Genomic DNA, 16,825 nt, shown 5'->3' on the forward strand with positions numbered 1-16,825 from the left:
CCTGCATTTAAAAACATAGCTGAAGTGGAAGATGAAGAAATTCGCCGAACAGCTATAGAAAGTTGCTCAGTCTCAGTTATAAAAATGACTTTACTTGAAGGGCAAGATAGACGTTGCTATAGTCTCCTTTCACATGATGTTGCAGTTGTATTTGTTGGCAAAGATGGTGCTCCACCTGCTTCCAGGGAAGTTGTAATTTACCCAAGAGGTCATCCTCTTAAAACTATATCAAGTATGTCTGCCAACTTAGATCCTATGCTTTAAGATCACAATTTGTAAGATTCTTTTACATTTATTTATTATCCAATTGTAACAATAGTAATACTACTGATAGTATGTTTAAAGAATACAAAAATATAAAAATTGAAATGGCTATTAATAGGCGAAGAATTTATTTGTGTAAATTCTAATAGGCAAAAATAATTGTTGTCCAAATGAAAGTTATAGAGTTAGGCAAGGTGAAATTAGTCATTGTTGAAATGTAAAATATGCTGCTCAGCAAGCGGAAAACTTACTTGCCAGAATTTAGTGTCAAGCAGTATTAATGTTTGTTTATTTGATTTTAACCCATATGTGGCTAGCGTCAGTTTAAACTGACAGTCACATTATCCGATTTAATTTGCAAAATAACAAACATTCTTTGCATTTTTCGTAATAATTACGTCATGTGTGAATGTATGATGCGGATAATAAAGTAAACTGCATTAACTTATTTTAATTTTTGCTCAGTTGACTTTAGTAGCGTTGATTAATATTTTTCGAACATGAGTGTTTCGTCAAGAAAAAGGTATGCATATATGTTTTGTTTTTAGTTGAAATATAGATTAAATATTGTTAAATATCGTTTTAACATTTGAATATTCGGTATAGTCAACAAAGCTAGTCTTCTTAAATATTTATGCAATTTCTGTGCGTCAGTTTAAACTGACACTAGCCGCAGGAGGGTACAGGTTTTCAAACAGTTTATTCACCTCGGAATAGAAAGCATTTTTATCAGTTTGTAGACACTGTATGACTCCTTGTAAATATATGAGCCTTATCTAATACAAAATAATTAAACTACAGCAGTCTGGTATTTATTTAAGTTACTGTGACCCACCTTATTTCCCTTCTGAGTTCTTATATTTGAAGGTTGAGAGTTGTTTATTGTTAATTTTTATTATTATTTTACTGCTATTTTATAATGACGTAATTTGTGGGAATGCTTTGACGTCATTTCAACATCAGAGAAAATAAATAAGTAATAACTAATTTCATATATTTTGCAGGTACCGGCTTCATGAGGTGCTGCAATTGCTAGAAGATACAGACAATGAATGTCTTCAGAGCGCCAAAATATCAATTTTTCCTCCAATAACCTCTGGTGCAGACACTGACGAAGATTCTGGTGATGAGAATGAGGTGTGTGGAGATCCAAACAGTCTCAATCGTAATCAACTTCTGGCGGAAGCGACGATGAAACTACGAAGACCCAATGGAACTGATGTTATTGGAATGGAAGAGTCGGACGGTGCAGAAGACACTGCAGAGGAGGACAATGCAGAAAATAATACACAGGACACTGCAGATGATATAGTGGAACAGGGTCCGCAGCACAAGAGAACAAAGAAACAAGTTCCGTATAAACCGTCATGGGTCAAAAGCGACTTCAAGGAGGCCGTCAGAAAGGAAAAGTTTCCATGGACCATACCCCCACCTAAAGTAGAAAACCATCTGTCACCAGTGTCATTATTTGAGTTGTTCATAACACCAGAAATAATGCACAGAATATGCAACGAAAGCAAAGAATACGCTGCTCAAAAAGGCCATGACAATTTTGATCTGGACATTACATCACTCAAGCTTTTCCTATCGATTCTTCTAATAAGCGGCTATGCTCCTCTGCCTCGTCGCCCTATGTATTGGGAAACTGCGGGGGATGTACACAATTCCATGGTGTCGGCCGCTATGTCACGCAATAAATTCAGTTCCATAATGAGTAATATACATTTTGCCAATAACAACGAACTTGATATGACTGACAGGTTTGCCAAAGTCCGCCCTTTTATCCATTCGAACAATGCTGCTTGCCTGGCAAACTTTCAGCCTGAACAAATCATCAGCATCGACAAAAGTATGATCCCTTATTACGGAAAACACGGTGCAAAGCAATACATCCATGGCAAACCCATCAAGTTCGGGTATAAGATGTGGGTGGCAGCAAATCGTTTGGGATATGTAATCAATTTCTACCCATATCAAGGTGCCGGCACGACAGATAAAGATCTGGGCCTCGGTGGATCGGTGGTGGTCAATCTCACAAAAGATTTACCAAAACGTGACGGTAATTTCTTTCACATTGTGTTTGAAAACCTCTTTACCATCCCACGACTGTTGCGCTTACTAGCGGATAGAGGAATGGCCGCCACGGGCACTCTCCGTTCTAACCGAACTGAAGGTGCGCCATTGAAAAACATCAAAGCAATGGACAAGCTTCCTCGTGGCTCGCATGACGTTGCCCTGGATCAAAAGACTAATGTATGCTTGGTACGCTGGCATGACAGTAAGGTTGTGACAGTCACATCAACTTACGCTGGTGTCGCACCACTTTGCAAAGCTAAGAAATATTTATCAGCACAGAAGAAACGCATAGACGTTGATCAGCCTTCAGTAATACAACTGTACAATTATGAGATGGGCGGTGTGGACCACCTAGACCAAATTCTAGCTTGCTATATGATTCAGCACCGATCAAAGAAATAGTATTGGCCAATATTTAGATTTTGTGTTGATTTGGCCGTTCAGAACGCCTTCCAGCTGTACCGTATGCAGGAGAAAATACCTGGCGCCCCGGAGCATGATCTGCTGTCATTTCGACCTCAGATTGCACAAACCTATGTGCAGACACTATCAATGAAGAAGAATTCAGTGCCATATCCGCCACCTCGTGTAGCAGTCGATCGACGAGTACTTACTGAAGTACGCACAGATGCTACAGATCACTGGATTGCTCAGGGTACACAGCGTCGATGTGTGGCACTCGGCTGCAAAGGCACATCAGTCTTCTACTGTGAGAAGTGCAATGTGGGACTGCATCCTGGTTGCTTTAAGGCATTCCACTGTAAATAACTGATGCCTGTTTTTGTCAATGAAATATAGTCTTTGCAACTTAACATTAATGTGACATTACAGTTATTATGTGCTATTTAAAAGTTCATGATATTTTTTGCATCCATTTCGTTGTTTCTGAACACTTGTGAAATAATTAATAACAGTTATAAAACGTCACTGTGAGTTATGCTGCATCAGTTAACATTGCCATGTGATTCCTGGTTTCAGAGTTTGACTATTCTTCTTGTCATAGCCAAATATGACACGTGAGAAAACCTGTACCCTCCTGCAGCTAGCGTCAGTTTAAACTGACACCTACATTTTCACCTATATTCACTTAAGTATATAAAAAATTATGAAACAGTTGATGAATATTGTTCATTTGGACCTGAATCACACCAAATAAAGACAAGAAACACATTTTAAAAATCATGGGTTTATATGGGTTAAACACTTTAGAACAATACTAAAAATGAATTTTACTATTTATAGTAACAGTTGATAACAGTTTTAAATTAAAATGATTTTAAATTTTTTTATAAATTCAAACATAACTATGTTCTTTTTTTAGTTGCCTTTGTCATTACTTGATTAGTTTTCTTACTGTTGAAACATGGTTTAAATTTTGTAAATTTAATAATATTCTATTAAATTAAATTCTATTAAATAATAACTCTATTAGTCATTAGTTAACAGTTAGAGAGAAGCTGGAACCTCAAATAATAAAGGTAAAAATAGTTTTGTTTACTGGTGGCCTAATAAAACCAGTTAATATTATTTATTGTGTGTCTTTTACCTTTTTTAATAAGCTGCTTTGGAAACACTTTCTTTCTCTCCCTCTCTCTCTCTCTCTTAGATGAGAGTTAAATGAGAATTAGTACAGGGAGCATCAATAAAATATGTAATTACTGAGCTCTTACGTATTTCTTAATACAACACTTGATAATGACAATGTATATAAAATATTTTACGAGTTGCTTGCTATTTTATGATATAATTATTCAAATTGTTTAACCATAATTGTTCAATATTGAAACAAATAAAATCTTTTTAGTTCAAGTATTTTAGTTGATAAAATATCTTATTAATTTATGATGTTATTTAACCGTGTTTTTACGTTAAATTGTCTAGCCTTTTTTAATTATTTTGGAAAGACAGTAATGTCTGAAATGTGTGCTTATAAATATCTAATGTTGTTTGCTATTGTTTCTGTGTTTTGTGTTGATAGAGATGGGATGTTAGCTATTTTTTGATTCTTTATATTTTCTGTTATATTATTATCTGTTATACTCTACTAACAATAAAATGCAAATAATACTTTTGTAATTAAAAATTGTAATTATTTTTTATTTCTTTTTTTAGGTGTTGGCAGGCTTTACTTGACTTTCTTTTTATGGTACCTGATTTGTATAACAGATTTTTAAAAGAACTTAACGATGTTTATGTAGTCTTTTTTTGTCGTTAACTATAAGCAATGATTTAATTACTAATAACCCGTATTACGGGTTGCTTACTGCTAGTTTATTATTATTATTATTTAACAAACTCATATTTAGTAAGCAATGATGTCCAATGATGAGCTTTAGATTTAATAATTTTTAATGCTTCGGGTTTTTCATAATTTTAAAAAAGCTTTATTTTTATTATTAGAGATAAAAAAAAATAAAAATTCCAGCACGAATTTTTTTGCACCAAGCATTTTTTTTCTTTGTTACGGCAAAAATTTAAAAATTTTATCACTTTAATTTTATCAACTTGTCATAATTCAAAGACCAAATCATTTAAAGAAAATATGTATTGGTCAACATGCTACGCTTCAAGGGTTTAAGAAAAAATTGAAGCATAAACTATTGATGAACGAAGTAGTGCTCAGTTTTTTCTGAAGTTTTAATGGTTGTTACTGTTAAAACCTACCCAACAATTAGATGTTTGTCATTATTGGCTTGAACTTAGAAAAGGATTGTGCCACTTGTCATTGCTTCAACGTAAATATCAAATAATAATCAAAAATACGCAAATATCAAACAATAATCATTTCAACATATGAAAAACAACATTAAGATCAGTACAAACACTACACAATATCAACCAATATATCTTTAGACTAAGTATGCCAAACTGTTCAAAAATGACTAATGTCGCACTGTCTAATCATTTAAATTAATAAAGTTAAAAAAAATTCGGTACATTTTATTGAATGAACTCAAAACTAATATGGATGTTATTCTAGTCTGTCATGCAAGTATTGAACAATGTATATTGAGCAAATATTTTTAACTGTTCGGTATAGTTGATAAAATAGTTTCAAAATATTCTTCACTAGGCATCACGTATATATTTAATAAAAATTATAGCACATATAATAACCAGTTCTGTAAAATGAACTAAATTTGTGGTCGGGCACATGACTTTTTTCCGCAAATGTATATATATTGAGAGTTCGCTTGGTTGGGACCGCCTAAAATATTTTTATTCAAAAATTTTTAAAGATTCAGTGTTATTTTATAGCGTAGAACAATCCTTTAAAATAAATAGTATAAACTTTCCAAAAACAGTAACTTTCACCCTAATTTACAACTGTAAAATATTAACAGGTATCATTTTTTAAATTTTTTAAAGAAATTAATACCCTATATTATAGTATGGTGGGAAATGAGCTAGCGACTAGCTAGCTGTGTATAGCGATTTTCAAGCGATTTTTTTCTAGTTTTATTTTTTCCTAATGTTTTTAACATCTTTAAAAATTCGACTTTCAGTGTTAAGTCTATTATAATTATAAGAATAATTTAACTTTAAACATTGCGGTTTTGTAGCAATGTGTCGCTAGCATCATATAGCTAGCAACACATTGCTACAAAACCGCAATGTTTAAAGTTTGATATGTAGCTATCAATCAGCTATAGATTTGTAAATATTTTGTGGCTAGCTATGTAGCTAGCCACAAAATATTTACAAATCTATAGCTGGTTGATAGCTACATATCAAAATTTCTCAGACAGCGGTTTTATTACGACATGACGCTAGCTACAATAGCCAGAAGGTTTTTAGCTTATTAACCTCTCAGCCAAGCCGCTGTCTTTATCTTTACAGATATCGATAGCTTTTCGTTAACCCAAAAAAGCTAGCGATCTTCGTTGCCAAATCGCTGTCTTTATTGTTACAATTGTAGCCAGCTATTAGCTAGCTAATTTCACACCGTATACTGTTTGAAATTTTTAGCATTTTAACAAAAAATATATTATTTTTATTAGTTTAAGATATAAAATATTTATTTTTTTATGTAGTTAGCTAAATAAAAACAATTTTTTATTTTTAAACAAGAAACATTGCAGGGTCATAAATTTTTAGTTCAAGTTTTACTTATACGTAGTTTCTGAACTCATAAAAATAAGTCATTGAAAACTCAACAAAAAAGGAATTAAAATATTTGTAAAACCGTTTTGCCGTATTTTATACTCATAAACTAATAATAAAAAACGCAATTCAATTATTTAGTATTAAAAATTAAAACGTTCTTTTGTTTATGAACAAAAGGGTTTCTTTAATACTTCCTCTTTTATAAACTTATAAGTTATTTTATAAACTTATAAGTTTTATAAACTAAAACTTTTCTTTTTTAAGAATAACTTTTCTCCAAAAAAGTTGTTTAAAAAAAAATAACACATAAAATTTAAGAAAATTTTATGAAAAAATTTACTATGCCAAGACGGAAAGTTCGTATACAACCAAATGATATTTTTACTTTAAGACTTGTACAACAAAATGTCCGTTATTTATAAGATTAAAATAATCTAATTAGCTAGTGTAACCGTAATGGGCTTTTATCAAATTAATTTCTGCTACGTGTCATATTCAATGTGGAATAATAAAACTAGCAGAAGTAATAGAGGGATAGCATTGTCATATTTTTAAAATGTAAAAAATAGCATAAGATCAAATTTTCATCAGAAATTATCTTTGAATACATTAAAAGACAAAATAAAAGGAGCCAAGGAAGTAAAACTAAATCGCAAACACACTACTGATCGTTGACAAAAAGTTAAGTTTTATTATTACAAACGAAGCTATATTGTTAAACTTCACAAGTTATTTACGTGAGTTTGTTTGAAAATATCAGGACGCAAACAAAAAAGTTTTAGTGAATACTCTTCATATCAAAATTTGGTTTAAATATATTAAAAAAACAAACAGATAAAAACTTTAACAAAATTATCAATAACGTTCAGATCCTTATGAAGAATGATTTTTATTGTTGTTGTTGTTCTTCATGGTTGGTGCATTCAGAGGCAATTTTACGGAGGGTAGGGTTTGGGGTGTTTATACCCCCCAAATTTGGTGATTTTCAAGTTTAGTCGGTTTTTGACCAATATAATCGGGTAATCATGAATTTAACATAATTCAGTCAGGTAAATTTTAGTTTCAGGACCTCTTTTTTTTTTTAAGAATCAGTTGGTACTTTTTAAGGATTCCCCTCCCTCCCCCTCATTTTATTTGTAGATTCACCTCTGGTTGTATACAGAGTCATGGCTAGCCTACTCCATACCTAACAGTTAAGGAAGGGGGGTGGAGCAGCGAATTTATGAGGCCTATTTTCAAATTTCGGGGCTTCTCTGAAATTTAAGTAGCTTTTTTTTATAGTAGCACTTAGTGTAAGATTTTGGGGTTCTAATGACAATTTTTAAGTGGCCTCCGAGCAACCAGCGACGGCGCTGGTTACATAATTATGCAATAAAGTTTTTAAAACGCTTTTTTATTTTCAATTTTATTTATTTTGCCAAACATTTCAATGGCAAAATACTAATATCATAAAATCGTAGCGAGTGGGATGTTTGTTGATATCATATCCAACTCGCAACAATTTAATGATATATTGCCGAACAATAAATTGATGGACTGGGGTAGCTCCATACTTTTTATTAAATAATTTTTTATGCTGATTTCGAATTTCACAATGCTTTTACTTCATTATCAATATTGAGCCTTCTACTTCAATTTTAATAAAAGTGATTATTTTGACAACACAATTTACTGTTAAATTAAATGAAATCATTACTATTTTCAAATATAAGCGATGTAAAACACATGGTAAATATTTTTTTTCATTTTATTAATAAAACATGTAACCACTATGCCTAGTTATAAATAACACAAAAAATTAGACATTGTACATCATCAAGATATTCTAATATTAATAATAATTTTTTTAGACTTTTTTCGACCATTTAAAGAGCGAAATAACTTTGTCGAAGTCATTGTAGGTGATTGTCAATTGCTTTGATGACTTTCCAAGTAGAACCTTCAAATTAGTAGCATATTCTTCTATAGACATAAGAAGGCGTTTTATGTTTTTTTTATCAAAAATCATGATTTTAAATAGAGTTGATTTCCACGGCATTGACCTACTTGTATCTCTAAAATAAATTACTTTGATCTTCAATCGTTTTTGGCATTTTATCAGATCTTGCTCTTTTTCAATATATTCACTGACCAATTCATCTAATTCAATAGAAAATGGGCCGCCTTGTAGTTTTAAACAAGTTAAAATAGAATTTCTCCTGGACGCCTGATGTAAAGCTTGTTGTTCTTTTTTAGTTAAGCCGCTTTGTCTTAGTTGAATCTGTCGCTGGTTCCAACTGTATTCTATACTTTCAATTTTTCTAACAATAGGACCCATTTTCCAAAATAGTTCTAAATTATTTAAATCTTCATTTCTTAAATGGTTTGAATATTTAAGAACATTACCACATGAAACTGTTGAAAGTGACGGTTTTTTTCGAAGTCGATTGCTATGTGTTCCACGCTGACGCTCCAGTTCAATATTATTTGTAAATGTTTTATTGACTCTAACGACTTGATTAAAAACGTAATACTCATCAGCCAATCGATCATTGTTTCTTTCTCCAAACCCATAATGCTTTCCTCTTTGGTGTTGAAGAACTATAGCTAAACTTTGCCGAACTATATTTGCAAGAATAATGCAATCATCAAAGTTCTTTTATGCGTATTTTCGAACTACATCAAAAACTTCTAAGCCATAATCTTCTTTAATGAGATTTTCAAAAAGTCACTTTGATACCCCTTGAACACATGGTTCTTTAAATTTAAAGAATTGTTTATTTATGACATCATCAGATAAGCTTGCATACATCTTGCTAAAGAATATTTGCAGTTTAGAATGCGTAGCTTTACCTTAAGTTTTACAGAAAAATGGTGAAATGACTTGCATTCTGAAAGCTGCTACCACAACTAAAGTAACTATAATGTAATTAAAATTCATAGAATCGCGGACTAAACAAGCAAGTTTATTTGTGATATATTCATGTTGATCTAAAAACTCCTTAAAGCCATCCTAGTGAAAGTAAACTACAGGAGACATTCCAAAATTTCGAAAGACATTCAAATCGAAAATCCTTAAATTCAAAAAGAAAAATATCTTTGTTTTTACGCTGCATAAAAGTTTTAAATTCTTTAAGATAATTTTTGAATAAAACTCAGACCAATCAAGTTTAGTGCCCATGATAGAAAGGTTAAGGATAATGTTTCTGTACTTTTGTTAATAGATATATCTAACAGAAAGCCTTTGAAAAGGTTATCCATATTCATTTCATTTTCAATTTGATTTAAAATATTTTCAATAGCTCTCTCAAAACCTAAAGCTGTATGTGAAGTGCAAAACAGTTAAACAGCAGGAATTTCTCTATTGAGTATATCAGCTGTGATTTTAGATATTCCTATATTATGAACAGTACTGTCAGTCATGAACATCTACCTTCTGGTATAGTTCTTCTGAGGTGTATTTTGAGGCTTCCTGTAGCATTTTGAATGTTGTTTTTATTCTATATGCAATATTTGCTGTAGTTTCTGAAGCAATTGCTAATGTAGGCAAAGGAAAATAATATTCTTGGTTAATATGTAAACCAAGTCAGTTGCGTGAGTTATTATATCGCCGCTGTTTTTAGCTTGAACGACTCTATCTGCAATTAGTAAACGACCGGGGCTATGGCCGGGGCCAGGTTTGATAACACATAGCCGCGACCGGGGATGCATTAAAATTGATAGATCCTATAAAATATTGTTTTTAAATAAACTTCATATCATAAATTTTAATTAAAGATAACATTTTTATAGGATTTATCAATATTAATGCAGCCCTGATCATATACCTGGCCCTGGTCATGACTATGTGTTATCAAACCTAGCCCCGACCCTGGCCCCGGTTGCTTACTATCTGCAATCAAGCCAAGAGAATACGCGTGCATCTGTTTTAGTTTTTTATGTATGGCACTACATGTTGGAAGTGTGTTAGAGTCAATAAATGTGTTCTCAATAGCTTCACAATAATTTTTATCATACTTAGATATACAGTCAGTTTCATCTGGAATTTTCCATTTTGTTTTAAAAATTCGATTGCCAATTACTTTCAGTGCAATTTGCATTTCCCTCATCGAGAATCCTTCTCCATCTAACTCTGCACATGCATAATAGATATCACTTAAGACTTTTAAGTTTTTTGATTGTCGCACATTAGGTGAAACATAAGCATTGTGAGAATCTTTAAATATTAATTTTGACTTTGATCTCGTCATGTATGGCAGTTTTGGTTTACTTACATCAACAAACATAACCCTTTTTTTTTAATTGGTTATGTGTCTTTTTCAAAGAACTGATATTCATTTTTTGTTAATTCTTTTTCAAGAAATTCATCTTCGTCTTCAAATTCACTTAACTCGCTATCATCATTATCAACGTACATTGTCTAATAAACTGCTGTTTTATTTATTATCCTTTTCTCCATGTTTCTTTTGTCATTAATAACTTTTTGATGGAAAGTGTTATCAACATTTTGACATGTAAAATTTCTGTTACCGCGCATGTTTTCTAGATATGAGTAGTCTTCAGCATTCATTGAAATACCGAAAAACTTCTTTAGCTTTTCACAACGTTGTGGGTTGAAGCTGAAAATGTCAAAAAGTTTTTTAAGGGATTTGTTTATAGGAATACATATACTTAAAAAACCTTGCTTGTTTTTGTCATCACCTTTTAAGTAGCGATATTCATTGATTTCACTTTGCAGACATTTTAAAATGGCCTAATATGATATTGTGTAGATATTATGCTCTGTCCAATGAATTTCTACTAAATTTGCAACTCTTCGACAAGCACTTTCAAAAGATAATTTATTGTTGACTTCGATAAAGACAAGTGAAAGAACATCTCTGAGTAAAGGCAACTTTGTATGATAAAATTTATCAACTACAGGGAGACTTTATAAAGGAGTTTGTTTATTTTGATTTAAAACTATTTCGTTATTATGTCTTGTTACAATTTTTTTCATTTTAATTGATATCTAAATTTAGTATAACTGGTTAAACAAAAAAAAAAATAGAATTTTGGACCCCCCTACTACTGTGCCTATCCCCAAATCAGTCGATATATGTGCACTCACTGCCTTTATTCCTAAATGGTATATTTGGCAAACTACTAAAATTGTCAAAATCATTGCGAGTGGGATATGGATATGGGATCTAGACACAACCAAATGGGATATAATTAAAACAACCCTATTTTTTCCATATCTCCTCACACACTCACTTAACTCTATCTTATTTACACACACTAAAAATTATTATTATAGAATTATTTAACACAATGGATCTTTTTTTGTAAATCTCATATTCTCTTTTATTCCTGTTAGAAAAATACACTTTTGAGAAGATTAGAGTTACAAGATTTGCCTCTTTTTTCAAAAAAAAAATGAATAATGAAAGGCAAGGAAAAATTCAGGTGTAAAATGATGCTTTTTTAAATAATGACCATCGATAGAATATCTTAAATTATAATTTTTACTCTAGGTATCTAATTCAGTCAAAATTAGTTTTGTCTTTATTTTAACCTTGTTTATTGTTATAAAATCAGTTTTAAAATCTTGTTTATTAATTTTATATAAATGTAGAAAATTAGTATTCACTATCCACAAATGTATTGAAAATCTAAACATCACTATTTATTATCATTTTTATAAGGTTTCTTGTCAATCATTTGTTAATTTCGTACAAATTAGTATTTTAAAGGTATCATAAGTGAATTATATATTTTATATACTTTACTTTTTGATTGATATTATTATATATAATATAAAATCCTTTCTTTTTAACCGCAATTATTGAAGTTATCCTTAAAGGCCTACACTTTTCTTCATTTCAAATACCTTTTGGGGTACCACAAGATTCTATCCTTTGTGCTGCTTTATTTCATATCTACATGATTAATTTTTCTTACATCTAAAGTGGTTTTATTTACTGATGACTCAATTTTATACTCCTTTCTTGACAAAGTCTTCTATTTTTGATCACTTAAAACAAGCAGTTCAACTGGAATCTGATAACAGATTTAGATTAACTGCAAGATTAACACTTTTGTAACAGATCAGAGCTTATTGCGGCTTGTGAGTTTTAACTCCAACAAAACTCAGTTATTTAATTCAATCAATTATCACAATAATGCTGACATTCCTATATTGATGAATGGCAACCCTCTCACTAAGTCCTCTTCTAAACGTCTTTTTGGATTTTTGTTCGCTACTGACCTCTCATATAAACCATATATACAGTCAATTGTTAAATTAGCATCTACTAAGATTGCTTCTCTTTATCGAACTCAACATTTTCTTACTCCTGATTCCATTCTCTACCTCTACAAATCTCTTATTTTTCCCTGTATGGAATACTGTTGTCATATTTGGGCTGGTTCTTCTAATGATTCTCTTTCTATACCAAAGGAACACATTGTAAACGTATTTAAAGCCGCTCTATCTGCCAAGCTAAACTCTCTCTCCCATCATCGTAAAGTTGCATCTCTTTCTCTTTTTAAAAAAACTATGATGGTCGCTGGTTAAAGGAGCTATTTTCATGTTTTTCTGACTCATTCAACCTTCATCTTTTCAAGTCTTCTGTCAATCATTTCCTTGCTCTATAACTCTTTTCTTTTTTTTCAGTAACTCCGAACTAAATAGTGGTTGCTTTCAGCCTTGTTGGGAGTGAATCAGAATAATAATTATACAAAAATTGATTTATGTTTGAAAAACATTTCATGTGAAAACCTAAACCTGCACAAATATATATATATATATATATATATATATATATATATATATATATATATATATATTTTTTTTTTTTTTTTTATGCAGGTTTAGGTTTTCACACGAAATTTTTTTCAAACATAAACCAGTTTTTGTATAATTAGCAACACTATAAAGTAAAGTAGCATATATAATATACAAAATAATAAAAATGTAGATAACAATATATATATATATATATATATATATATATATATATATATATATATATATATATATATATATATATATATATATATATGTATATATATATATATATATATATATATATATATATATATATATATATATATATATATATATAATATTGGTAATGCATAAAGTATGTGGTGAAATTTTTAAAACAAAGTGAAGATAGTTTAACAGATAGTTTTAAAATTGCAATGACATTAAAATTGAAGTTAAAGTAAAAATATCAAAATATGTCCCCTAATTATTATTGTTTTTGTTGTTTGAATTTTTGTTGCTTTTTGTAACAGATTTTTTTCATTTTGTATATTAAAAAATGTACTTTATGTTTTGTTAAATTAACTACATTGCTAAAGATTTTTAGTTGTATAAATGGGAAAGTTGACAGAGTTTGCAATCCTCTTTGATAACAATCAGGAAGTATTTTATCCTGGCCAAAATATGTCTGGTTGTGTTGTCATGGTGTTAAGTAGTCCAATGGAAATGAGAGGAATCAAGGTAACAGCTCAAGGTAAAAACAAAATTAATTTGGTTCTATATAAGTTAAGTGGTGATGCAATGAAGGTTTTTTAATTTTTATTTTAAACTGACACGAATTTAATGGTATTTTAAAGGGATTTTTTAAAAGAATATTTTTTTTTTATATCTTTAACAATTTAAAAATCTTTAATAAGTTTGATCTTTTTTTGTGATTATTTTTTAAATGTCTATTTTAACAATTAAAGAGTTTTTGTATAACTATTATAACAAACAAGAAAACCAGTTGAACAAGAGAGTCTTTTGATGTCAACCTAGCAAAGCTGACAAGGCTAAGTAAACTGATGTATCCTGACATTAATGATAAACTTAAAAGATGTGTTTAGTTCAGATTGTATGTTGAAACATGAAATGAGCTGCAAATAGTCAGAAAAAATGACTCTTATTTGGTGACACGTCATAAAGAAAACTGTTTTTAAGTGAAGTTTGTAAAGAACTTTTCCAGAAGGAAAAAAATCACTAACGCATTTATAACTATTGATGAACTGTAAACTAACTCCACAAATGTAATATTTGTAATAACAAGCTTTTCATCTGTAAAATGTTACAGACAAGAGTTTTTAAAAGACAAATCTTTAAAAAAAATTTTTTTGGTAATTTCTTTTTTGTGAAATCAAGTTGTTAAATATATAGAGCATGTGCTGTTAAATATGTAGTGTATGTGCTGTTGAATATATAGTTCATAAGTTCTGTTTAACAAGGTGTTGAGTTGAAGTTTTTAACTAGTGACAAATATTTACATTTTTTTTTTATTAAAGACAAAAATTGTTGAGTCTAGAATATACTTATTTATTTGCGCCAAAAAGATTTATTAGATTATTAAAATGATTTGTTAAAAATTGATTAGATTATTAAAGATTTATTAGATTAAAGATTAATTTGTAATAAAAGATTAAAGATTTATAAGATTAATAAAATGATTTTTTTTAAATTTATTAGATTATTAAATTTATTAGATTAAAGATTAATTTATAATAAAAGATTAAAGATTAGATTATTAAAATGATTTGTCAAAATGATTATTAAAAAGATTTAATTGATTATTAAAATGATTTATTGGTTGATAAATTACGGGCTAGTGTCCTAAGCTTATATGCTTTTCTTTATTGGGAAAAGCATCAAAATAATAAACAGCTTAAAAAATTTGCAAGGGCAACACTATTTAAGTGTGAGGCGTTTTAAATACTTCTGAAGCAACTGTGTGGTGTGATTTAGTGGTATAGATGTGCACATTTTTGCTTAGCAGAATTTTAAAACCTAATAAAAGAACAATAGCAACCAAATAAGTGATTATGCTCTGTGGATGGTTTAGTTCTTTAATTTTTAGAAAGAAACCAGTATGTGTTTATATTTTTAGAGATCTGGCTATTAGCTGATGATTTGTTAGAGAATCTTCTGTGTCCTGTGTCTTCTCTGTGCTTGTGGTTATGCAACACATCTCAAATAACAGTATTACAAATGAAATAATAACACCTATCAATTATTAAGCTTTTATTATATGTCACTAAATATCATGTCACTAGGTATCATCATCAGGGTTGAGCTCAAATACATATTTGTGTTTGGTAAAAATTGGCTAAATTGGGGTTTTTGTATTCGTATTGTATTTAATTAAGAAATTTCTTCAAAGTTTGTATTTGATTGAAAAATTGTATTTTTATTTGTATTTGCAGTTACATAAACTTGATTAAACTGTGTTTTTTTAGGAAAGACCAAAGGTGCTTTTTTTCTTCTTCATTTTCAACACTAAAATAATTTTTTTTTTTAGTGATATTTGTGAGAAGGCTTGTTTTCATTCTTCTTTTTAATAGACCATTTTATCAGACTTATCTTAATAGAACTTATTTTAATAGACCATTTTATCAGACTTATATCTCAAAAAAAAAATTATTTTTTTAACCTAAAAGATCATATAATGACCTTAAGTAAAATATAAAAGTATAAATATTTCTATTTGTATTTAAAAAAAGCCGATTGCAAATATTTGTATTTGGATATGTAGTTGAAAATCTTGAATTAACGTATTTGTGTTTGAACAAATGTATTTGACCCCAACCCTGATCATCATATGTCACAGAGAGTTTTAAAGTTATAATAAGTTATAATTCATAGCATTCTTCTAATCAGTAAATCTATCTGTCCTCAAATTGGTACCTTTGGGGTGTTCTTTGAGATGTTTCTTTTTGATAATTCTTTGAGTCTGGAAAGGTGGCTAGTTTGCATTTGTGGGTGGAGTTCAATATTAGATTCAGGATCAAGGAAAATTTATTTGTTAAAAAAAAAAAGTTTTAGAAGTGGCTGGGGAAATAGTAGAAGGCTGTTTGTGGCTGAGGAAACAAGATAAAGCGGCTCACATTAATTTTGCAGAGTTAGAAGCTGTGATAAAAGGAATTAATCTAGCAACAAAATAGGGATTCAAATGTATTACCATAAAGTGTGATTGGGCTGATGTTGTTGGTTGGTTGAACTCCTTACCTATTGGTGACAAACCTGTTTGAGTACACGGTCTTGGAGAACCACTTGTTCGTTGCCAGTTGTCGTTAATTGAAGACCTTGTGAAGTAGTGCAGTATAAAATTAAAATTTTTCCTGGTAAAGTCAGCAGAAAATAAAGCCGATGCTCTTACGAGGGTACCACAGAACTGGTTGCATTCAAACCATTCTGCAATGACTGCAAATGTTGTATCGCTTGATGTGAAGTTATTTCATAATCTTCATCACTTTGACGTCAATCGAACCCTTTATTTGATGAAACAGACATATCCAAAGGAGAAAGTTTGTAGAAAAGATGTTGAATCAGTCGTGAAAAGTTGCTAAAGATGTTTATTGGTGGATCCTGTGCCAATTAGATATGAAGAAGAAAATCTCG

The 16,825-nt window shown here is 30.2% G+C and overlaps 2 protein-coding genes across 3 annotated transcripts in view; both read left to right on the forward strand.

The window, feature by feature from the left end:
• The first annotated feature begins 615 nt into the window (after positions 1–615).
• LOC136081951 (piggyBac transposable element-derived protein 3-like) lies at positions 616–4,533 on the forward strand. The gene is made up of 2 exons (XM_065800404.1): positions 616–787; positions 1,269–4,533. The coding sequence occupies exons 1-2, from the start codon at positions 765–767 to the stop codon at positions 2,740–2,742; spliced, it is 1,497 nt and encodes a 498-aa protein (XP_065656476.1). The 5' UTR covers positions 616–764; the 3' UTR covers positions 2,743–4,533.
• A 3,422-nt stretch (positions 4,534–7,955) lies between these two features.
• The window catches only part of LOC101240725 (arrestin domain-containing protein 3), a 45,794-nt gene continuing 36,924 nt past the window's right edge, over positions 7,956–16,825 (forward strand). Inside the window, exons 1-2 of one of the 2 annotated variants that reach the window (XM_065800406.1) lie at positions 7,956–8,175; positions 13,785–13,931. In XM_065800406.1, the coding sequence (XP_065656478.1) occupies positions 13,793–13,931 (139 nt within the window). In that variant the 5' untranslated portion in view covers positions 7,956–8,175; positions 13,785–13,792. Of the gene's footprint in view, positions 8,176–13,776; positions 13,932–16,825 lie in introns of both variants that reach the window. The other variant, XM_065800405.1, reaches the window with a different exon arrangement.

This window comes from Hydra vulgaris, chromosome 06 (assembly GCF_038396675.1).
Source record: "Hydra vulgaris chromosome 06, alternate assembly HydraT2T_AEP".
NCBI classification, from domain to species: Eukaryota; Metazoa; Cnidaria; class Hydrozoa; order Anthoathecata; family Hydridae; genus Hydra; species Hydra vulgaris.

Excerpts from the sequence above, each read along its gene's own strand:
- LOC136081951 (XM_065800404.1), top strand. The coding sequence starts at position 765 with ATGAGTGTTTCGTCAAGAAAAAG. Across the intron at positions 788-1,268 it reads AGTGTTTCGTCAAGAAAAAG|GTACCGGCTTCATGAGGTGC; the intron begins GTATGCATATAT and ends TATATTTTGCAG.